Source organism: Halichoeres trimaculatus, unplaced genomic scaffold, assembly GCF_033239565.1.
Source record: "Halichoeres trimaculatus isolate MK-OKI-2021-1 unplaced genomic scaffold, fHalTri1.1 fHalTri1_scaffold_4, whole genome shotgun sequence".
NCBI classification, from domain to species: Eukaryota; Metazoa; Chordata; class Actinopteri; order Labriformes; family Labridae; genus Halichoeres; species Halichoeres trimaculatus.
In genome coordinates, this window is record NW_027437182.1 from 13,146,565 (window position 1) to 13,171,311 (window position 24,747).

At 37.8% G+C, this 24,747-nt stretch overlaps 2 protein-coding genes and 1 long non-coding RNA gene across 5 annotated transcripts in view; 2 read left to right on the forward strand and 1 right to left on the reverse strand.

Annotated features, from left to right (window-relative positions):
• LOC141788576 (uncharacterized) overlaps positions 1-24,747 on the forward strand; it is a 29,758-nt gene that overhangs the window by 1,209 nt on the left and 3,802 nt on the right. The window lies entirely within an intron of this gene.
• Positions 339-24,161, reverse strand: LOC141788575 (phosphatidylinositol 3-kinase regulatory subunit gamma-like). 2 transcript variants are annotated; one of them, XM_074667461.1, is made up of 12 exons: positions 23,593-24,161; positions 20,781-21,555; positions 19,513-19,653; positions 19,056-19,158; positions 18,853-18,951; positions 17,096-17,276; positions 16,349-16,471; positions 16,111-16,253; positions 15,851-16,027; positions 6,387-6,458; positions 6,051-6,212; positions 339-5,945 (listed from the first exon to the last, which is right to left on the reverse strand). In XM_074667461.1, the coding sequence occupies exons 2-12, from the start codon at positions 21,052-21,054 to the stop codon at positions 5,756-5,758; spliced, it is 1,665 nt and encodes a 554-aa protein (XP_074523562.1). In that variant the 5' UTR covers positions 21,055-21,555; positions 23,593-24,161; the 3' UTR covers positions 339-5,755. The 2 variants fall into 2 exon arrangements, with proteins under 2 accessions (XP_074523562.1, XP_074523561.1); XM_074667460.1 differs by having other exon boundaries at positions 16,349-16,474.
• Positions 8,410-15,243, forward strand: LOC141788757 (uncharacterized). The gene is made up of 9 exons (XM_074667814.1): positions 8,410-8,503; positions 8,995-9,135; positions 9,242-9,414; positions 9,654-9,790; positions 10,074-10,167; positions 10,709-11,038; positions 11,136-11,304; positions 11,613-11,737; positions 12,481-15,243. The coding sequence occupies exons 1-9, from the start codon at positions 8,410-8,412 to the stop codon at positions 12,802-12,804; spliced, it is 1,587 nt and encodes a 528-aa protein (XP_074523915.1). The 3' UTR covers positions 12,805-15,243.

Sequence of the window (24,747 nt, forward strand, 5' to 3'; positions counted from 1 at the left end):
CATCAATATAGGATTAACTTCAGTGCAACTCCAAAGGATATTTATCCTTTTTTTTAATCAAAGAAAATTTAGAGATGGACTTCATTTGTTAACTCTATATTCTCATCCATTAGTCTGTTGTGTCTGTACAGTTGATACTTTACATTTCTTGATATTTACAGTTTTTATGTTTTGAAAAATAAAGTGAACAATATCTTCTATTTTTGTAATCGGCTGATAAACTATTTTTGTTTTAGGCCAAATAAATAATTAAATAATCTAAAATAAAGTCAGCACATGCAATTTGTGTTTTATAAAAAAAACACTCAACCATCCTTTGAATGATCATCTCAAATTTATTTGGGGACCTGAAAGTGAAAACATGAACAGTGCAGTTGTGAAGTAGGTGAAGTCAGGTTTTACAACAACAAAAAATGTATGAAACTGTTAAATTTCTTCAGAAATGGTGCCTAAAAGAAACACAAGCTATTTCGAAATGTCATTGCATATTCCATACAGTAAACAAACATTCACAATAACAGTATTTTCTTACAGTATTTGGCTAAACAAAGGGCAGCTAAGCAGAGTGACAGGTAGGCCACAATGTCAAAAATAAAATCCAAAGTTACAGAAACATCATTTAAATAAGTACTATGTGAATGTCAGAGGGACGTGTAGAGGTATTTAATCAAATGCACAGCTCATAGTGAAACAAAACCTATCTAGATAAATGGCTTTAGTGGATTTTAAACACTGAGAAAGTTTATATTGATCTTCTGAGTTGAGAAGACAGATCAGATGGACAAATGTTTCCACTAGATGACTCTGTGTTATGGTATGGAAGAAAGTCGATGGAGACAACCAAACCATCACAACTTTGTAGCCAGCCTTTCTTTTGTAATCTTATGCATAGCACACCAAATCCTTTTTCGTGACATAGCAATTTCTATACATACTTAACTTGATCCTTCTTCACCTTTACCTTTGTACCATACCTACATGTAAGATCAGTTCCTTCACCTAGCTATTTTTATGGTTGAGCCTTTACATTAAGTTGTTTGTATTACATCCTGTTACCAGTTCACCTACATTACATACTTAACTTACAGAACATTTCTCCTATCAAAGTCTGCAAAATATTTAAAACAATGTTTCATGTATCGAATGTTCATGGCAGTCTCAAACTACTTCCCTACTTCTCTGTGGTCTGCATATAAATGTTAATCACCTCCTTCGAGTCCTAAATCGTTGAGATGCTGTGCTTTTAATGGTATGTAAACCCTTGCTATATTTGACAAATACTAAGACATCATGTCAATTATTAAAACTAACATTAGTCAGTGAAAAAATATGGTCATGAAAAGCAAGTAGCCTATATATTTTTCAGCTGAAAACATTACTTTTTTAGTCTCAACATGACATGTTGTCTTTGCACTATCTTCTATTATACAGAAATTTTCAATGATTTCAAATCCATTAACCTCTGTTCTTTTTTTAACTTAAAACACAGCATCCTAACATTTTTGGAAATTGGGTTTCAGCAACAAACCTTTGCCTCCAGTAAACATTTTTAACACAACTTGAAACGTAACCACCTTCTCTTTTCAAACTAATCCCACTCTTTTCAGTCATCTCTGCACCTTACAGTATCCAGAATTCCCCTCAAATCTCTTCAACTCAAGTAGGTAAACATCATTAACAATACAGCCATTAAAAAATGCCCTCTTAAAAGCATCCAACTGACTCTTATTCCTTTGCAGCAAGATCAGAAATAATACAACTTCATAACTACAGCAATCACTTTTTAGGTTGATTTATTCTTCCATGTCATAAAGCTTAAGTATCTAGTGAAACATTTATCATAATTTTAAAGAGTTGCTCAAAATAAAAAAAAATCTTGTTTGAATTATTTGAAGTATCTTTGGTGTGAAATTTTATGGAGCTCAAGTCTCAACTTCACGAAATTGTCCTTGTTTCATGGAAATCATATTTCAGCAGACAAGTAGCAAAGTAGCTTACCAGCTAGTGCCTAGGCTCCTGTTAAGATTTATAGTTTGAGTAAGTTAAACTAAGTAAAACTTAAATTTTCTCTTATTTTCTTTTTTTTACATGGTATTTCTTCTGCAGCTGTATAATTCATGTTCATTCACAACAGCATCTTTCCTGAAAGTAGCTGTCTGTTAGGTAGAGGGTTATGAAGAATTAGTCGCACAGAGAACTACTTATGATCATCACACACATTGTAAATGAGACACCAATTATTCTCCTACATAACAGTAAGTATTTGAAATGTGGTTGCCATATTTCTCTACTTCATTAAAGTTTGCACAATAAATATTACAGATAGAGAAAGAGGAGGCAACAACAGAGAAAATGTGCACATAAATATGTAAACCATCCCAAACACATTTGATTTCACAGGAACTTATGCTACTCAGTGATGGGCTAATTAAAGAACGGATAAATTACCTGCTTGAAAACTAATCAGAATGCTTTATCAGTGCAAGAATCAGTGACTTCTCCATAGTTAGCACCACCACATGTCCTGCTTCAGGGGCAGGTTGGATGTTCAATGGAGAGTGTCAAAGTATCTCCACCTCATATGAGATACTAATGTGCAAATGCTATGCTTAAATCTTAACACCACAAAGATGTGGTATAGTCTGTGCACAAGCTGTATACCTCATCTTTTTCTCTGCTACAATATAAACTGGGATATAAGTATATAAATTTATAATTCACAATATTAAATATATTTGTATTTCACTTTAAGTCATGAGTAATGCACTCAATATTTTCAATCCACAAACAGAAAAATTAAAATAAAAAGGAACAAGGTCTTCAAATTAATTTCAGATATCAGACCTACATGCCTCCCACATTGAAGTCATTATGGAGCATTCTTTCTTACATGCTGATAACAAATGACTGTAAGGTTTTACAGTTTTACCTTTTTGAACGTGTTTACAGTACAGCAAGGATGCTAAGCCTCTGGCGCCCTCTGGTGGTAGCCAGTCTAGTATAGCACCGGCTCTTCAATACTGGGCAACAGTTTTACAGATTTCTATGGTCCCAAGCACATCAGACCACACAGCATTTTCTCTGTTTCAGAGAAGGTGTCAGCATTTCACTCAGTTTGAACAACTGACTTGATTGTGAAGCGGTGCATTTAAACAAAACCACAACCGTGAGTTCTTGGCACCAAAGATGGAGTGAAAGAAAGAAAAACAAGAAAGAAATTGCACAAAAAACAGCATACCTATCAATGCACCATACCAAATATCACTTTTTATAGCTGGTGTTGAACTAGTCCGGGTGCTAAAACAGTACTCAGCCACAATAATCAAATGTTAATGAGTACCAAAATAATGTCATCTGTTTCACAATGAAGGCATGCAAAGCAAATATTTACACCTCACTGCCTCACCGTCTCATGGCAAGAAAGAGTTTAAACTCCATGTTCTCAGATAACTCTTTGTAAATGTGTGCAACAATCATTAAGCACTTGCTTGACTCATGTCTGCCAAGACAGAAGCGCATCTAAGGTGACTCATTTTATAAGAAGGAATACAAAATAAAACTTTTTTTTCCCGAACCATTGACAAAATATGAAATATAACTCTTTAAACACCTGATCGGTGTAATGGGACGCCCAAAGATGATGTTAATTAAATGATAATTGTACACAGTTTTATAAAAATAGTTTGAATGACTCAGTTTTACCCATAAGTGCCCCTTCAAATCCACTCACAGAGTGCACAGGTAAATGGGTGACCCTGCTACCTTTCCTGGGCTTTCAGTATATGGATAACATGTAAACAAGTTTATTTTAAAGTGGAATTTTTGTAATTTATTGATGAAACTAGCCCCATATTGATTAGAACTCGTACTCAATAGGTGGAACGGGTTTTTTCTTTGACCATGTGCCAACAAGACGTAAATCCCAATCATAATTTCATTACATTTATTAAGGACTGTTTGGCACAGTTATGCTGGGAAATGGAGAGCTGGACGTTTTTCTGACACAAAGCTTGTTGCTTGATTATTTTAGCAGACATGGTCATTTTGCATTTTTGGCCAGCCATAAAAAAGCCTGTAACCAAATCTGACGGACCTGTATGTTATCCTACCCGTTGTCTTTATCACTCATACTTCATATCAGGCTTCAGAGGCCATGTCCGACAAAATACCTGGAAAAATAGAATTTAAATGGCTCCCTGACTATTTTCATCTTGATCTAAATCAGACATATTCCTTTGCAATTGTGCTTCTGAGGGGTTAATGTTAGTAAAGGTGCATAAACTCATATCTATCACTTCACAGTCAATTTTTAGGTTTATATAATGAATAACACACAACTGTGTTCATTTGACATTGAAGTAATACATATTAAACTATACTATGATTGTCTTTTAACTGACAAGAGTCATCAGCATAGAAAATAAAAAATATGAAATGAAAGCTGGTATAACGGCCAAAGTAATTTAGAGGTAGAATCAGATCATTTATTGTTTTATCCTGAAGATTTAGGGTAATTAGCAGATTTAAGGAAAGAGTGTTTTGCTGCTGAAAACCAATTGTTGAAAAGCCACAAATTAGCACATCAGTAGCCTTTCCATCAGACATCTTTAGAAAAAGCGACATCAATGTGTAAAATTAGTGTTATAGTGAATTCTCACTCTCCTCTCCTCTCCTCTCCTCTCCTCTCCTCTCCTCTCCTCTCCTCTCCTCTCCTCTCCTCGTCAGTGTGTGTTCTGGTTGTCTTCTGTTAAATAAAGTGCTTGTGTGTCTCATTAGCTTCTACACTAGCCATAAGTCACATTTCCTGGGTAGTGCAGAGCCCCACCCTGAGCTCAGTTTCCCCAAAGCACCGTAATAACCACAGCTCCACAGAAGAAATATACATGTTATATGTACTACAAAATAAAAATTCTCTCATTTTCTTAAGTTAAAAGTCAAAATTTGTTGCAGCACGATGTACCCTTTGATGCACAGCAGTTCTCATTTGCATTGTATGGCAAAACTATTTAGAGATATTTGAGGGAGGAATGCCAAAATGTGGAGATCATAAAAATCTGATCTCAATGAATTGTTGTGCTTGAGAAAAAAATAAAGTGTATGTATTATGAGAAACATTCTTGTTTTTCCCCTCAAACAGTTAGTTATAACTGATTTGATTGTCGTCCTGAAGCGTTTTCTGACATCTAAATAATTGTTATGTGTGGTATCCTGATTATTGTAAGTGGTATCTAAATACCAAGTTCACACAAATGGTAAACTAACTGACTCAAGTAAAAGTGTTAACACAACGACGTCACATCTGTTTCTGAACAGCTAGAAAGGTTAATCCAGAGCTGAATTCTATCCTCACCAAAACTTCATTCTGCTTGTGTAATTCAGGAGTTGACAGTTGGTGATTTTGTCTTCAGATAATTGGTTGACAAAGTTATCCCAGGAGTTAAAAATATCAGCTACATTTTTTTCAAACAAATGAGTGAATCTGAGCTACAACTACTTTGAAATTATGTTTGAATTCGCTTCATGGGACTTTATGAAATGTTTCAGCGGTTGCTTTTTCAGGTAGTACAACATACTGGATCAAGATTTTGAAACATAAAACTCTGAGTACTGAAGCTGTATCTGAAAATTTTTGTGAGGTGGCAGCACTAACCGGTGCTCAGTCAAAGCCTGGTAACAGTGCCCACGTTGGTGTGTCCCCAGTGCTGATATGGTGAAGCTTTGGGAAAGCGCCATAAGGGTGGCATGCTGGTGTGTCTCAGCTGGGCTGCTGGCTGAGAGCAGGCCAGGCCAGGGTTACATTCAGCTGCTGGTTGTGTTGAATCAGGGATGTGTGACGGTAGTGAAGGACCAGTTCTCTCAGAGAAGAGTAGAGATTGTAGGGCTCGGCAAAGCCATACCCAGTGGACGTCCTGTAGATCACGCAGTGCTTCACATCCCCGTCCACACTACATGAGGAGAAACATCATCACTTTCAGTAAAAAATGGGTAACAATTTTAGAGGGGGAGATTAATCTGAATTTGAAACACCTGAAGTATCAGATGGTACTCACACAACAGAGCAGGCAAAAGAGCCTTTCTGAGTCTGGCTGTCTCTGATAAGAAAGGTCCCGTCCCTCCTCCCTCTGAGCAGTTCCTCGGCCTCCTTCCGTCTCATACCTCCAGCGTACCAGCTCTGCTCCTCCTGGTGGCTATCATCTGCTAAGGTGTACGGGCTAAGAGATATTTTGAGGTGAAGGTGAATGTTTAGATTAGACATGTTTTTGACCCTTATCTGATGCCTGGGTGAGTCAGGCCACACAGCTATACGTGTTTAAAAAAAATCTCAAATCTTAATTTATTATTCCTGTGCATAGTCTCAGTTGAGTAGGATAAACGGGGATACTCACTCTTCTTCTTCATTCCTGAGACCAAGCCAGTCATTGATCTGGCTCTGTCTAGTGCCTTGCTGTGTGAGCCACCTGAAATATTGAGCAACCATAGTAAAATACAAACACACAAACAAAAAGAATATCAAGAGATAGAACAGATTCTAATTCTACACAGCAAATTTGTCAGTGTTAATTTATCAGTGTTACCTAAAATTGACAGACGTAAGTGTTAATTTAACACTATCAAGATAAAAATTAACACTTAGAGAGTAAATTTTGTGGAGTGTTAGTGTAAATTTCGGTTGTTAAACTTATTCTACACTTTTGAGTGTAACCTTGACCACACCCTCATTTCCGGTGAATACCCGCCGTCCACATTTTTGCGATCGCCATTTTCTCTCTCTGCTCTGGTACGTCGTATTCGGTCAGGTAACACATTTTGTATTGTTTTTCTGTCTAAATATGTAATTAAATGTGAACTGAAGTAATGCTTTAAAAGTATTTGTTGTCTCCAATAGCCACAGCCCTCTTTAAACTGTTGTTTTGTCAAATGAGGAGTTGGTGTACGCGATGACGAAGTGGATTTTACCTCTGATATCTGCGGCAGTCTGAATTGAGCCCTTGAAAATGGCAAATAAATTAATGTTTCCAGAAATATTTTGACAATATTTTTCATTAGGTTGTTTTTTCCAAGAGACTAAGGAGGGGTATCGGCTATTGTTGGCATTGCAGTTTGAAGGACCAGGCGTTGTGAGGGACCTTGGAACAAAAAAAAGGTATGCTAGCTTAAAGTTTTGTTGATATCCGTGTCTAAGTGTTTAGGTGCTGGTTAAATATTTAAATAAAGTGGCATTATCCCGAGTAAAATGTGTTGCACATTGGCAGTAGTCGCCTCTCTAGCCTTAGGTCTTTCTTAATTAACTCGGTTTAGACGAAGCTTAGCTGGCCTGCGCAGCCCTGGGCAGACCCTGGCACGCGCGGGTTACTGTTACTTACTGCCCGGTCACGAAGCAGCTCACACGGCGATAAAGAGAGGTTAGTGGAGATATTGACTGTAATTGCTCCTCACATGTACCGTGTCTACCACTGCACTGAACGACCAATGCTCGTCATATAATAATAATATTTTTGCGCTAAACAGCGTTGCTTTCCCATGAGTTCACGGTGTTGTTTTTACTTCATTCCTTATGTGCTCTATTGTGTCAAAAATGCACATAACGTGCGAACGCCAGCAACGCTGCTTCTCTTTATTTAACAGGTAAAAATGCTGTAAATGCTTTTAAAATCGTTTTACTGTAGATTAAATATCAGTGTACACTTTGGAAAACTGCATTGCTGTTGGTCTAAAGTCAGATTTACATCATGTAGCCATAAAGTTGAGATATAAAGAGAAATACTTGTAAATATGTCTACACACAGTGTATCCTGCTTCAAATGTGTTTTAAGGCTTTAGTTCTCCTTCCCAAATAATTATAGTAATTCAGCCAGATAAATGTATGCAGTTATCAATAGTCCATTCCAGTTTTGAGGGACAGTAAAGCTTTTTTTTTAAATACATGAAATCATCATTAGTGTAAAATGAACCCTTCATTGAAATGAGAAAGGAATTTATAGTGGATATCTAGTGATTTGGTGGTTTATATTTTCAACCAAGATAAAATAAAGAATACATTGAGGAAACAAAATATATAAAATTTAATGTAGAGTACAGTTTAAGAGTAATTTAACATTTTTCAATCACATTTTAGATATTCAGATCTAAAATAGAGCACGTTCTCTTGAACTTTTTTCTCTTTACATATTAAACAAACCAAAGAACTGAATTACCATTGATAAATTCAAATGAGAAGCATACGGGTATATGATCTGATTAAAATGTGTATTCATGTATTTTATGAGCTTATGAAATTTGTACTTATAACAAGTATTTGAAACCTGTTAATTTACTGTTCACCTTCAGTATGTTTTCAATTAACTTTTTCACAGTGCGTGGCAGATACAAAGATGAGTTTTAATTTTTTTTTTTCTTAAAGGTCATAATATGCTGGTTCCTGTAGAACATGAAGGGGTGAGCAAATGGGTCAGGGTACCAAGGACTGAAGATGTCTACGATTACCCTGAATTTTTGCAAGGAGGTAATCAGAGTAATATATTACAAAACATAAGCATGTGATAAATACTTTGAGGCAGTGGTTACAATTTCCAGTAAATCACTTTTTAAGTGTATTCTGTCTTCTAATGTCATAAATTAATAAGCTGCAAATTCTACTATTAAACAAAATAAGAGTGATGCAGTGAATAGAATTTAAGCAGATGGAAAGAATTACTTTTTAAAAATCCATGTATTTGTTAACTTTACCTTTTTTTTCTTTTTTATGCTTATAGCACCTAAACTTATTATTGAACAAATTATATTTATCAAAACTTAATATTTTTTCTTAAATTGATTTGTAATGATAAATCTGATTTTTAGTTAACTACAACTAGGCATTTCAACTAAAATGTACAATAACACTTGTTTAGAGGCTATTTGTTTAAAAACCACTGCTCTAAGAGATGATAATGTATAATCAAACTTGAATTCTTTGGTTTTGATCCTCAGACAGATTCTCTCCCTTTTTTTCAGTTTTGGCTAAGTTTGATTTGCCAGGCTCAACATCCTTGGTCTTAAAAGATTCTGCTGGCGTGGAAGTGGACGCAGACATATTTGATGAACTTCTTAAATCATCCCAGGTGTCTTTTAAGGCCTTCACTGGTCAGTGCAATGGTAAAAATTCTTATTCCTCTTTTTATATAACTAACATTATATTTGTACACACTCACACACTAAAGCTGTTTGTCTTTAAGTGTACTAAAGTGACTTGTTCTTGTAGACAGCAGAGTGCTGGACACATCTTCTGAAGGCTCATCTCTCTTAGAGTGGTCACCTTGCCGTTCATCACAAGGTTCATCTTCAAATTCAGACTCAACGGTGATACTTGAGTCCACCAAAGCTCGGAAGAAGAAGCTGATTGAAGGACCCCCAGACAACACCATTGCAAAAGATGTGAGTTCACAAGTGAGATGTGACAAGGAGAGAAAGGTGTCTTCGTCCAAAATCATTTCATGACAGATCCCAATCACCTGAAATCAGCAGTCAAATCTCACCTTCAATTAAGCAAAGATCGAAATGGCTTTATTTCAGGGTTGTTGCTTCAGTATTGCATGTACAGTGTTATGCTAAGCCCAATTTTTTAACTTGGTCAGATTAACTCTAGTTGAATATTGTTCTAACTGTTGTTTCAGACTGTCAAGGTAGCCCTGTACTCAAAGCCAGGTGGAGACCAAGTCTTCAAAGAGTATGAAAAAAACAACTGCCTCTCTGATAGCACAAGAAGAAAGATGGTGAACATGCTTGTAGCAGACATGGTGGAGAGTCATGGGTGAGTCCATGTGCTGTAAAAAACATTTGTGTCATACTAACATCATAAACTAATAGGTACGCAATTGTTTATATGAAATATGCTGATATTGTGGATGTTGTATGAAGTATTTTCCAATAGGATTGAGATAATCAGGCCTTCTTGTCAAATACAGGTTTCAGTGCTTTTCATTAAAAAATTACTTGCATCGGAGAAGAATTTAAATAAAAATAGTTTTGTTTACTTTATCTGTACTTGTGTTTTGTTTGTTTGTTTTATTGTTTTTGTTTTGTTTTTTTATCAGGAGGATCCCTTCAGTAAATGTCCGTATTACATATGCACTCGGCATTATCATCCTGTTTCCAAGTTTGAAGGATCCGGATTCAAAAGCCGGTTATGTGAGTATTGACATAAAAAATAAATCTATGGTGTTTTTAATTTTCTAAATCACAGTCAATTTTCTTTCTAATTGCAAGGGTGAAAGGAATTATACTGTTTGGCTTATTCCACCAAGTTATGCAAGCAAAATGTGTGTTTTTCTGGATAAACTGTACATGGCAAGATGGCACCCTTTACACACAACATCCTCATATATGTATGTGTATATATATATATATATATATATATATATATATATATATATATATATATATATATATATATATATATATATATATATTTATATACACTCAAACACACACACACACAGAAATTTATGCCCCATGGTGCATCGTTCATGCAGCTGCTCTCAACTCACGTAGATATTTTTTCAGAGAAAAATTACAGTATTTGTATCATCTTACTGGTATCTAGCATTAGATCAGTAACCCATGGCACAAGCCTAGACGATGACGATGGTTAGGAGTGTTAAAATAATTACAGATGTTGCCAAGTAACCCATTGTTTTCCTCTTTCTGCTTTGTTATTTGAATCCCCAAGGAACATTTCTATGATCCCCAGAGTGGATCTGGTTACCTGGCCTGGAGGTTAAAAACTGTCCAACGCAGCATTGCTCAAGAAGTCAGGACATCCAAAGTCACTTCCCAAAATGGACCCAAAAGTCATCGCAACATCTTTACAAGTGTGCAACAACTGTCAGGTGATGAATGCAAGGAAGCCATGTCAATGATGAAGCACTCAACTGATGTGACCCTTGTCAGAGACAAAATGAAGGCCACATTTCAGCACAGACAGAAGGTTGTCCAAGATTCAGCCACAGCTGCCACTGTTCTAGACCTCTTCCCACGGTTTCTGGATACACCTGGCTTGGTAAGAATTAGAATTCACAGTAAAAAGCTTCTTCCTTTTTTGAATTTTTGTTTGCTCTCTAATACTTTTCTTTTATGTTCTTTTTTGATCGGTTAAGATTGATCAAGATTTTGCAATGCTCTTTGGTGAAGAAGTGTCGGGTAGATTTCTTGCAAAATGGCCAACATTCTTCAAACCAAGGGTTATCGCAGACTGCAAGAATCTACCTCAGAGTGCACACGTGGATGAGCTCCTTAGGGATGCACGACTGGAGTCTGATGATGGTGGTAAGCTTATACTACATCTTTAATCACTTGCCTTTCCCTGCATTCTCCATGAAGTCATTGTTAAAAAATGTATACATTAACACCCAGGATTTTAGTGCCTGATCATGTTACTTGCATTTTGAAGCAGTCAGTTTTTAATTCACTTTAGTATGGTTTATAAAAGATGCCTCTCGAAGACTCGGAAGTTGTATGAATGCAGTTTTATGACAGCTTACCTTTAGATGGTATCTGTTTTTAAATCTGTGGCTAAGTCTTTAAAAATTCATAGCATTGATTCTTTTGTGAAAGTAATTGTACTGTCATTCCAGTATGGGATCACGAGGTTGCTGCCATCCTTCTGCTTCTTTACCTGTTACCTCCGACAACCAAGGGCAAGAAGTCTACAAAAGTTAGTGCATCGGATGCTGCTGACCGCTTGATGAAGTTCATGAAGGTATGCTCAGACATGGAAAATGTGCCACCCTGTTGTCTATTAATTGGGGATTTAAAGGGCCAAAATATTGACAGGACAACTAAACCAATTGTGATGCATCTGATTGTTTTATTACTATAATTGCAAATATAGTATTTGCCATTTTTAGGCCTATTTCATTATCATTATAGTTCATAATGTTAACTTCAGAATAATTAGACTATTAAAATGCATGTTAGATCCAGCAAATAACTTGTACTACCCACTTCATGATCATGATAGCTGCTAATTGAAGTTTCAGAGCAATCTCTGTATCAATGTCTGCTACTGATTATACCATCATTGTAACTAACCTAACATCCATAAAGAGAGGAGGGCCCTGTTACAAGTGAGATTCCTCATCTCTAAGATTTCGACCTTAATAAATTTATACTCAACAGAGAAATATGAAAATGACATTATAATCTGGCCATCCCTAAGTTCATCTCTATCCTGAATTTCCCTTTTAGTGTCCGTCTGCTTGCTGCTTTATATTTCTGTATCTCACCAAAAGTATTAAATTACAAATAAAGATACCGAAAGTATGATTTGAATATTGCATGCCATGCTCCTTTGAAGAGCAACTTGTGATAACATATGTTATGATTTGGTGCCATGAAAATAATTAGATTTTTTTTTTCATAATTGATATCATGATACAAGACAATTAAGTAGCGATATCCATAAGCAGTATATGTTTTATATTTTCAATTTTTTTGTTTCAGGTGGGACAAAGCATGGACCTCTTCCTCAAGGAAACCAGCCTTGCCCAGCCCTATGTCCTGTGTCTTGGGGAAAGAAAGAACAGAATCCAGAATTTCTTCATCGTCCTTGATCAAAAGGTCATTCCTTGTGCAACACAGACCGGAGTAGCTGCATTTGATGAGCTCTTCAAGGCACATTTTACATTTGCTGTGTCCTACGACGAAGCATTGTGCAACTTCTACACATTCATCCAGACCACCGTGTATGGCATCGATGTTGGGGTTGTGAAGGAGAGTCCACGGGTCAAGGAAATCAGATCAAGAATCCTCCAAAGCGCAGCTTAAAAAAGGAACAGTTCTCCGACGGAACATGTTCACCTGTTACGTTTGCAAGGTACACCACAATAGTTCTTCCTTACTATTTCGACATTTGAAGTTTCAGCATGGTTTGTACCCAGGAAGGACTTTGCGTTTGAAGTGTGGGGAATCTGGATGTTCATTTGTTTTCTGCACGTACTATGGTTACAAGCGGCACTTATCTCGAGTACACAAAGACTGTGTTGATTCAGATGTCGTCAGTAATTTTGAACTGGAAACAGCACCTAATATTGGAGCTTCTGTTTCACAACCAGCAGGTGTAGATCCTCCAGAGACTGTCACCTCGCACATCCCAATTGAAAAAAGGCAAATACTTAATATGTGTAGCTCTGTCATCGCTCAAATTCAAGCCACAGGTGTTCCTGAGAGTACTGTACAATGTCTAGTTAGTTCAATGGAAGAACTTGTTAATGACATCCATGCTCATGCAAAAGAAGCAGTTGTTGAGTGTTTGTCACCTGATACATCCAAAGAAGTTTTAGAAAAAGTGGAGGACTGTTTTGAACAGCTTGAAAACCCATTCTCGCATCTTAACACAGAATCTAAAAGGATGAGGCATTTTGAGGAAAAATGGAAAATAGTAGAGCCTGTAGAGTATGTTCTAGGTGTGCGTTTTGACACACGCAGGGATAGAACATCAGGCACTTATAGGCAAGTTCCTGTCAATGATAAATTTATGTATGTACCCATAATGGGATCTCTGTCATCTATGTTCAGGAACAGGGAAGTTTGTGAAGCTTTCCAGAAAGCAAAAACACACCAGGAAGGGTTTTACACTGATGTAAATGATGGCTCATACTTTAGGAATCACACTTTATTTTCACAAGAAGATGCTCTTCAGATTCAGCTATATTATGATGATTTTGAAACTGCTAATCCATTAGGATCAAAAAAGGGAGTGCACAAACTTGGCTGCATTTATTTTATCTTGAGAAATTTGCCTCCAAAACTTAATTCTGTGTTAATGAACATTCATCTTGTTTCCCTTTTTCACTCAGAAGATTTGAAAAAGTATGGGTTTGATTCCATCCTGAAACCTCTTGTTGATGATCTAAAGGTTCTAGAGACTGAAGGAATGCAGGTGCCTTTTTCAGACAGACCTCTAAGGGGTACAGTTGTTCAGGTTACTGGTGACAATCTGGCTTTACATGGCCTTTTTGGCTTTGTTGAGTCATTTAATGCAAATTACTGCTGTCGATTTTGTTTGACTGATAAAACTGAGCTGCAGTCAGTTTTTAGTGAAGATCATCCAAGTTTAACTCTACGTTGCAAAGACCTTCATTCAACACACTGTGATGTCCTTCATCAAAATCCTGCTTTGGCCTCAGTATTTGGTGTTAAGAAAACCTGCCTGCTTAATTCTCTGCAGCTGTTCCATACATCAGAAAACTATGCTGTGGATATAATGCATGACCTACTGGAAGGAGTTGTGCAGTATGAGTTAAAGCTGGTGTTTCAGCACTTGATCAAAAACACAATATCTGTGAACATATTGTCCGAGAGAATTGTGAGCTTTAATTATGGCTATACACAGAGAAAAAACAGGCCAAGTGGACTTAAACTGGATGACACTAGCAAAGACCTTGGTCTTAATGCTGTACAGTCGTGGTGCCTCCTAAGAAATGCTCCATTGATGCTTGGAGATGTAGCTAGCAGGGATGATGGCTACTGGAACTTGCTGCTCCTCTTGATTCAAATCGTAAACATTGTGTTTTCACCTATCGTAACCCATGGTATGACTTGCTATTTGAAACATCTGATACTTGATCATCACAAGCTTTTCAAATCACTCTTTCCAGAGAGAAATTTGCTTCCAAAGCACCATCTGATGATCCATTACCCAAGCTGTATCAGGAAAATTGGACCCCTCATACACATGTGGTGTATGCGATTTGAGGGAAAGCATAACTTCTTTAAAAAGTCAGTTAAGAACTTTAAAAACATAACAAAAACTCTGGTGAAGAGACATCAGAATCAGTTAGCTTTTCATTTTGAGAACTTTTACTTCAAAAGGTTACAATTTGGTCCCATCACTGAGGTCTTGGTCAGCAGTCTGGAGGGCAGTGAGGCACTGGATGAAAGTTTTGATGTTGGGGTCAATGTTGCCACTACTTCCTGGGTCAAAAGCTTTGGGACAGAGTATCAGGTTGGGATGTATGTATGTTCTGGTGTTAAAAATGAGATGCCTGTTCTAAACAAGATTGTCAGTATAATTGTTCGAGATGACAACAGTTATCTTCTGACTTGTAAAGTCTCAACAGTGTATTTTGACGATCACTTAAATGCATTTTGTGTTGAGGAAAATCTAAATGTCTTCATACTGGTTTGTGTAGATGACCTGGTGTACTACAGACCCTATGATAGGCAGTACTCATATGAAAACACTGATGACCGAATGTACATTGTCCCATACTGCACTTTTGTATAACTTTTTGCTGGACATGTCAGTTTGTAAGTGTGGTGTACCTTCAATACACTGTTGTTAAACATTTCATGTTTTGTATTTTTTGTTAATAGAAGTGTGGGTGTGGGTGTGGAGGGGGTGGGGGATGGGGTTGGGCAGCAGGTGCCCAGGCCACAATATTCTACACTACCTGGAGTTAACAGTGGAACACTCAGTAGTGTTGATACACTGGAGTTTAGTGTAGTATGGTAGAGTTACATTTTTAACACTGACTCTGGTGTCAGATATAATTAACACTCCTTGGTGTTGACTAGTGTTATTTTTTAACTCTGTGCAGTGTTGGAATAACACTATATGAGTGTAAAAGTATTAACACTTATGAAAGTGTTAAATTAACACTGAAAAGAGTGGACGCATATGCACTCTTTCCTAGTGTCAAATTTAACTCTGTCAGTGTTAATTTAACACCGGTAAATTTGCTGTGTAAGTATTATGTATCGTCATTAAAAATAAAGCAATGTGTTAAAACCACAGATCGAACAAGATCAGGAACCTTCCTCCTTCAGTTTAAAAAGTGAAACACAAAAAGATGCTGAGGGTCGTACTTACAGCAGGTATTGATCTCGGATCTTCCTGAGCTGTACAAGGTCGGGCTTTAGACTGTTCATCTTCTTGTCCACCTCCATGTGAGCCAGTGCTTTCATCCTCAGCTCCTCCTCCAACTTCTTTTTGCTGCTGTGGATCTCTTCCACCCTTGACTGCAGATCGTCAGAATTGTTTTGAATCCTTGCAGTAAAAAGAAGAAAAAACCCTCAATAAATTGTTTAGAACTAGCTAGTATGTTCTGCTTTGGGGGGTTAGAAGCGTACTTGTTAGTCTCCGTGCTGCTGTCTAATGTGAGGAACATATCGATGTATTCTTTGCTGTAACGTTCTTGTGTTTCACACTCCTCCTCAAAGATCCGAATGATCTCACTGAAAGCCTCTATGGCTGTCCGCTTGCTCTGTAGTTCCTGGGAGAGAAGGATTGAAAATGTTGCTTTTAATCATGACACCACAGATGAATTTAAAGATAAATGAGGATGTAGTGATCACAATGCTCCTGTACCTGGGATGTTTGGTTAAACTTTTCATACAGGTGGTCATACTCTTTGCTCTTCTTCCTGTATTGTTCCTGGAGTATCCTCAGTTGTTCTCCTACTGCATCGATGTCAACCTCCACCATCACCTGCTGCTTCACAGACAAAATGAGTATTTGGGTTCATTTTTAAACTCTTGAGATGCACTGAAACCTACGGAAGCGTATTGCATTCACATCAAGAAAAAAAAACAACTCAGGTTTTTCAGAGTAAATTATTTTTCGGTTTGTTTTTTGTGGAAATTAATTTTGTTTTTCTGATTAATATATTTTTATTGGTTTGTTTTTTGTTATAATTATTATATTGGTTTGTTTTGTGTTATAATTATTTCTGTTTTTATAAGTAATTTTTTTTTCTGTTTCCAGATTACTTTTTTCCTGTTTTTCGGAGTAATTTTTTCCTGAAGTATCGAGATACTTAGAAATCCCGCGAGAACTGCCAACCTGCTGTTTTTCGTGGTAATTTTTTCCTCCTGTTCTCACAGGATTTCTAAGTATCTCGATACTTCAGGAAAAAAAAATTACTCCGAAAAACAGGAAAAAAGTAATCTGAAAACAGAAAAAATTACTTATAAAAACAGAAATAATTCTAACAAAAAACAAACCAATCAAAAAATATTAATTAGAAAAAAAAAATTAATTACCACAAAAAACAAACCGAAAAATAAATTCTTCTTTTCTTTTTTCTTTTTTAAACATGTAGTTGTATTTACCAACCTGCTGGTATCTGGATATGGGGTAGAGTAGCTGTGTGTCCAGTTTAGAGTTGTATTGGGCCAGTGACTTCTTCTGGTAGTACTGAATCAGGTCTACTAACGAGGGAAAGGCCAGTGGCTCAGAGAAGCCATACTTTCCTCCGTTATGGAAGATCTTTATCAGTCTGTTTGTGCCGTCTTTTCTGCAAAAGTTAACACGCAACAGCCACATGAAGATGATGAGTCACTGAAATCATACAAGAAAGAATCCTTATCAAAGAGTTGTATTTTCCTAAGATGGTGTTTGTCAAATGAAAGTCTTTATTTGATAGACAGGGTGAAAAAGCTGAATTAAACCTGATTCTGAACGTATCTAGTCAGCTGAATTTTATATTTGCATCCACAAGCTGTGCCATGCATCAGCAAGCATGCTGGGGGGCTTGTTTGTACTTAGGAAGAAGAAGGGAGCTGCTGTGCTGCATGGGGTGAGCTAAAGTGTCATCTGTTAGGAGGTATTTCACACTTGCTTTGCCAACAAGTTCTGCAGCTACTTGTAATTTCTGCATGCCAATGTTTCTATGGATGGCGGTTACAGAGCAAAATATAACACAAACAAATTAATCAAAGCTCCAAAAATAATCGTAGAACTCTGTTATCAGATCATGAGTTGATCATGAGTTAGCTGATATCCATAGCCCAAGTTTCCATATGCACATTAAGAAAGTAGGATAAGAGTTTATTTTTTTCCATGAAGTTTCCTGGCCTCTATGTTTTCTTTTGTGTTGTTAAAATTTTTTTTTGATAAACTCAGATTTTGAAAGGACTGTCTAATTCAACCAGACTGCCAAGACAAACATTTCAAGATAGAGCTTAGCAAATATTATGCTTTCTTTCAAATTGATTATTCAGACCAATGGAAATTTCAGGAATGTGCTTGAGGAATATAACTGGCCTCGCAGAAAATTTTGCACAAGTGTTGCCTGTGCAAGATATATTTACTCCAAATTCAAACAGGAGCAGCCGGTCAGCATCATGTGCATGGGATTAGCGCTGGGTGAGTTTCAGATGCAGAGATATGAGAGGCGTATCTAACGGGGATTTATCACAGATGTAACTGCAATGTCTCCAACACCCGGCGACATTCCTACCTGGATGCTAACATGAACCAACCAACACTGCGTCATCTAACACTCCAAATACAAACATTTTCTCAATCAATAATTGGATGAAAGCAGCACCTAACTAGCTTTTAACGTAACACACTGTTAGCACTGAGTCTTTCCAGTCACATATATTGTTAGCTCACGATTTCCAGAGTAAGAAAAGCTTTGGTCAACGTTACGGTCACTAAACTGGAGCCGAGGGTTAGGAAGACAGTTTAAACCGTGTCAGTTTAGGTTGCAGTAAATGTTAGCTTTGGACAGAAGAGATATAAAACACAGAGGGAACACAGTAATGCTTGGGTTTGCACCAAACTACATTGCACTAAGCCTTAGTTTTAAAACGTGGTCTGCTCTGAGTCAGATATAGGTTGAGAGAAACAACCCCAGAGCAGGTAAACTAAATTTACATTGGCAAATATCACATGCCTTCATAGGACAAACATTGCTTTGTCCCCCTTTTACCAAACATCTCACTTAATGATATTGGTATGTTAAAACACTGTTTGAGTATTGTATGCTGCCTCAAACCAGCTTTATTAGACATGTAACCAAGGTAAACAGTGTTAACATGAGAAACACAAAATGTACAGTAGCTATAATGGTATAAGGCACTTGCCTCAGTGTTAGAGTGTATTCCCCTTTAACCTTGCTGGAGGCATCTCGAACCAGAAATGTTCCATCAGGAGTGTTTCTCATCATCGCATTTACTTCCTCTCTTGACAGCCAAAGATGGAAAAAAAGTCTCAGTGAAACATGATGGAGATCGGTAAATAACAATAACAGCAGCCACAATAAAAATAATCCACAGTGTATAAATACCTTGAGATATTTCCCCAGTACCATTCTGCCTCTGATGGATGGTTGTCAGGACTGCACCCACATGCAGCGATAGCTTTGGATATTTTGTTCTTGGGTTGAATTTCTGACAAAAAAGACAGAAAAAAAATACAGAATTCAAAAACGACACATTTTAGCGTGCTTGTTCTCTTTTGAGGTATAAAGCATCTTTTGTTTGAGATACGTATTGGATGTCTCAACTTAATGGCTGTCGTATCCATTTTAGCCCCCTAAGCCCCAAAAGCCTTGTCCTCTTTGCTTAGGGTTAAAGTGAGATTTAAAAAAATATGACAAAACTTCAAACTGAAAGAGCAGGAATAAAAAAGAAATACAAATAAATCTGTACTTTTTATATATAATCATACCAAAATGATCAATTATTTTACTATATGAATGCAACACCTGTGAGAAGCAGAAACAGAGAGATGGTGTAGAGTACCTCCTTCCTTTGCGATGTTAGTTCTCGAAGCAGGAATTGCATCGTTATGATCAACAGGCGAGGAAAGCTCCGGCAGGAATGCTGTCAAGGAGCAGGACTGAGCCCCGCTGTCGTTCTGACCCATCTCCGGCTCCAACAACTCTGCAATGTCAACCACACAGTGACCGAGTGTTACTCCTGGTGGTAGTGGAGGCCAGCCTGTATGTGGTTAACTGCGCTTTGTGGCTCTTTAGCTCACACTGCTGGCCTGATGACAAAGACTCCAGGGAGTGATACCGTTGTGTTGCTTGGTCTTGCACCATGTAAGAGATTCTGTCCAGACTCGTCTGCTGACAGGTGACAGTGTCTGACTGCCTAAAATACCAGAACGGGCACTCCTCGATGATCAGGCACACTCACCCGGACTCTCTGCTGCTTAGTGCTTGACCTCGCCTCGCCTTGCCTCTTCTCACCATGCCTCATCTTGCCTAACAAACAACAGCTGTCTGCAGCGAGATGCCGTGTTGGCCCATAGAGCCGGAGCTGATATGCCTCTGTGCCTGTGCCTGTTTGTGTTTATCGGCTCTGTTTGTGCTAATGTGGCATTAGGGAATCAGGGAAAGGTGAGAATCTGTCCATCAGGCATTCCCTGGAAGCATTACATCTATGTGATTGTTTGTGTTTACCAATCTGTGGCTATGCACACATGCACCGATATACAGTACGTGCATGGTGAGAGGCGGTGCTGTTAGCAGTTGATGTAAATCATCCCTTCAGCACTTGTGGTGGCATGCCTGGAGGTGCATTAAATCACTGCTGCAGAAGGAACTGTATGTTTAAGGAATTGTATGTATGCCACTGTAAAAGGAGAAAGGGAGTAAACCCATTAACCCCGTGTCCCACAAAGACTCGTACACTCCTTCAAAACACGCCTGAGAGAGATATCTGGAAAGGGCTGGTTGCTCTCAGGGTTTGTGGAGTTTCTGTTTTAGAATAAAGTGAAAAAGAAACAACAAAACACAAGTACAGCTGTTTCATTACCATTTGTTAAAAAAGTGTTGTGGCTACCAGGTATTGAATGTGATGTGTTTACCATAAAATATTTGGTTTTTGATAACAGTGTATTATAAATCAAACAAATTCCTTCACAGATTAGTCTGATTTTCTTTGAGCTGGTAATACTCAGCAGCAGTGATTACAGATTATTTTCTGAGCAATTAAATGCATCAGAAAAACCAAATTATCAGAATCATAGCAGTGTTGATATGTAGGACTCCCTAAAATCTTACCGTGAACTGCTGGTGAAGGCTCAGGCCTGGTATCCACTGATGTGTCCTTCTGCGGTTGTGATTGGTTGAGTGGTGATGATGTCGTAACAGGAATGACAGAGTGGAGCTCAGGATTATCCAGCATATGGTTGGTGCTCTCGTTGATGACCACATCATCATCCCTCAGATGAAGGGATGCAAGTGATGATGTTGGAAAATCAGCTGGCTGAAGCTTGCTGTCCTCAGCGCAGTCTTTGCTGTTGTAAGCTCTGTGCTGGAAACACTCCTCTGCCATTTTCACGACCCACTCTGAATAGTCCCGCTAGGTTTTATTGAGGTGATGAAGCAGCAGAATGGAAGGTGCCAGGGTGCCGTTGATCACATACTATCAGCTTACAGTCCCACTCATGGCTGAGGACAAAAGGGTGATTGTGCAGATTTCACGGTTGCCCTGTATTGTTGAAGTAAAATGTGTTCCTTAACCTGGACCACTGGGATACCCTCATCACAGAGCAGAGGGATGACATTGTCAAAAGATCCTGTGGTATCACTTCTATAAACAGAATGATAGTTTTCTATACTGGTCACTTCTCTTCTTCTCAGTTGTTGGACCAAAAGGATTCATATCTTCCTGGCGCTCTGAAGAAACTGCATGTGTTTACTGCACAGCTGAGTGCCTGCTTTCCAAAAACCTTGACATCAGTTATTGAGCTGTAATCCCAGTGGAGAGTAAACGACTGTGACGTTTATCTGTTTTCTTCCTGGAGGACTCACATATCATCGTATGTTGGAAAACCTAAAAGAGGCACAGAGTTCATGATTCAGGGATATGTCTTTTCTTCTGCATTTATCTTAATAACTTCCTTTTTCTAGTAACTGTACACTCTGTATTGGCATAAAAGATATGTAGATAATTTAGGGTTCACACCTTGATATGTGTAACTCTTTTTTTTTTTCAGACTTTCTGCCCAGAGTGGCACTTCCAAGCACGTTATGGTACACGGTATGGTACGCTGGTATTTAGTTGCCCAAGAAAAAGAGGACCATGTACTGGCTGCCCCGTGATAGTCTTAGTTTGTCCAATTTCCATTTATAATTCTGGCCTTGTACACACAAAGTCATGTTTTTTCAAAAAAAGAAAACTACCCCTCACTATGGTTCAAGAGAGCAGAATACTAAGAGACCAAATAATCTTCCACTTTCTAATATTAGGTATAGTCCAGGCACTTTGTTAAAAAAAAATCATTAGAGGTAATTTTTGTACAGTTTGTATGACACAGAATAAGCTGGGATTAAAAAAATCTTGTTGACCATTTGGAGAAATGTAGGATGTATAGTTGGCTTTTATGCATGATGGCTTAAAAAATGAATGGTAACACATTCTAGCAAATAGCCGGTAAAATTAGAAATCCAATTTGTCCATGAGTTACATGTTAAATTCTAATGAAAATCAAGATCTTCTCCGGCAAGTTGAATAATTTAATGATAAAGTACAGAAGGTTTGTATAATGTATATAATTTTGTATATGTTTGTACATATAATATCAAAGGATTTTGCTTTTTATGAGGTCTGTGTCAAGTTGTCAAAAAAAAAAAAGAGGGCGCAAAGTATTGTTAAAACTGCAACATCGGGGATAAGTTAGCACTTTATTACCGTCCCAGAGCCTGTTTTATTAAAATTCTCTTGAAAGGTTATGAAAGTTGGGTATGAGGTTTATGTGATTAAAAAAAAAAGACGTCACTAAAATTACATCTCTATCTAATCAGACTTGTGTTTTGTATATCTTTATAAACATTGTTTGCCTGATAAAGGTATTGACAGGATATCATTCACTCATTCAATTTATGTGTATGAACAACAAAAAAAGGTTAAAATCATTGACCTTTTTTTTTAAATAGACTGTCGCATTATAGTTCTTGAATACAAATAAATATAGTTTAACTACTTAAACTTCCTTGTTCATGTTGGCAGATTGCTTGGAAAGTGGTATATTAAAAAAAAAAAAAGTATTGGAATATGAAAGTCTTATTGTAATTTACGTAAAAACGAAAAATTGCGGATCACCATTTGGAGCGATGGAAATGGCGTCATCGTCGGATAATCTGAATGGTGCGCAGCCATTAATCGCTCGTCCCATGGAGGCAATGCAAGGTCTAAATGAAATCTTGCGGTTTTTATGGTTTAAACTCAATAGTTCTTGCCTTGATGAATTTATCCTGAAAATGCCTTTGATTTGAAATCCATTTTGGACAAAACACAGCTTAGCTATTTCTTTAAAAAATGCATTATTACCCGTTTTGTTGTTAAATATGTGCTTTTTAAGTTTTACTTAACAAGGCTTTGTGTGTAATAATAAAGACCAAATCAAACCAAAGCAGTTTTCTTGGCTGTCGCACGTTAATTAAATGTCGACTCGAGAAGAATCACTTGAAAGAAGCAATTCCGACTCTCCCAAATCCCGTTGCGCATGTTGCAAACAGCGCTTTGCTTTCATCGAATACCAGGTAAAACAAATCAACTATCAATTGATTCGTCAGTCTCTTCACCCAAAACTATATCTGGTGATATTTAGTTGCTGGTGAAATGTTCTCGATGTCTGTTTCTGTTGAAATTTGGTTGTACACGGTTATCGAACGGGATGGCTGATGTACGCCATATTTCCCCATCGCCTGTAAGCTTTCCATCGTCCCGTTTCTTCGCTGGGAATGACGAAGAGGTACGGTGACTAAACATGCAGTGAACTTTCCAAATAGCAACTTCTGGTGTTGATAAAAGCCTGCAACACAGACACATCATCAGTAAACTTAAAAGGACAGGATGGTATGCACCTACCTGGACCAAGATAGAAGAGACCGGGCAGCAATGGAAACCAACATTTCGTCGACATCCATGGAGCGGCAAAGAGACGTTGCCGGACGCACACGTGGCTCAGATCAAACCAACCACAGGCCTTGGTCCTCACGCCATCCTATGTCCCTCCACCCCCACTCGTCCTATCCCGTACCACCTCTCTTCGAGTGTCCTCCATCTTTTAAAGATCCACTCCGTTTGGTTCTTACAAGTCTCCTCAGAGTTCCCAATTTTTCCACGGTGCCACTTCTGTGGGTATTCCTCCTCATCTTCACCGATACACCTAAAGTCCTCATGAAAATGAAGCTTTTTCCAAGACATCTTCCTCTGTATTGACTTTCACATGCAAAGCAGTGCAATGCAAAAAAAAGAAAAACAAAGAAAAATGAAAAACTTCAGAGCTTGATGCAAAATTTAAAAACATGTAAAAGATATATATAAATCTACATAAGAAAGGAGGAGATCTACTAAATGTGTAGATTTTAGAGCTTATGCATGCAGTAGAAATGCAAAAGTAGAGGAGCAGGAGCGTTCTCCGCGCTGTAACTCTTTTTCACAGTTTGAGAGCACAGTGTGTGGCTGCACAGTGGGGGGACAGAAGCATGAGAATGAGTCGGTGGGAAAAAAACCCTCCTATATAAATAAATAAGGGAAGGATGCCACTGTTGCTATACAGAGCGAGGGGCTTAGCAGCCTCCTGAAATCCAATTGGCCGGCCTGTTGCCATGTGCTCTGGAGTCAGCAGAGATGCTGCTAACAAATCAAGGAAATGTTCTAATATTAGACTGTATGTATCTAGGCAGCGGGAGTCCCTGACCCCTCAACTCCGCTAGCGTTACGTTCCACTTCACAGATCAGCATAATGAAAGAAGTGGTGTGGAAGTAACTGGTTAAAAAAAAAAATGTTACAGACGTGTAGACAAAACAGCAGACACAGCCCCCCACCACCCTGACTTCTTCCGTAATATTCCAGCCCGCGCAGTTAGCAGACAGGCAAGCCTTCCTGTTGGAGTCCTGGTGTTTATGGTGCACCGATTCATGTGTTGGTTTTGCTGGAGGTTCTTGGAGTAGATGCTTGCAGAGCATACCATTCAAAACCATTTTTCATGGTTATTTAAGTAAAAAAAAAGAGGTCAA

What these genes read in the sequence shown, in the direction of transcription:
- LOC141788575 (XM_074667460.1), bottom strand. Translation starts at nt 21,054, where the DNA reads ATGGCAGAGGAGTGTTTCCAGCACAGAGCTTACAACAGCAAAGACTGC. An exon ending in GAATACACTCTAACACTGAG is followed by an intron (nt 17,277 to 18,852) that starts GCAAGTGCCTTA and finishes TAACTTTTGCAG; the next exon opens with AAAAGACGGCACAAACAGAC. An exon ending in AGTTTAACCAAACATCCCAG is followed by an intron (nt 16,254 to 16,348) that starts GTACAGGAGCAT and finishes CTTCTCTCCCAG; the next exon opens with GAACTACAGAGCAAGCGGAC.
- LOC141788757 (XM_074667814.1), top strand. Translation starts at nt 8,410, where the DNA reads ATGCTGGTTCCTGTAGAACATGAAGGGGTGAGCAAATGGGTCAGGGTA. An exon ending in ACAACACCATTGCAAAAGAT is followed by an intron (nt 9,415 to 9,653) that starts GTGAGTTCACAA and finishes CTGTTGTTTCAG; the next exon opens with ACTGTCAAGGTAGCCCTGTA. An exon ending in GACATGGTGGAGAGTCATGG is followed by an intron (nt 9,791 to 10,073) that starts GTGAGTCCATGT and finishes TTTTTTTATCAG; the next exon opens with GAGGATCCCTTCAGTAAATG.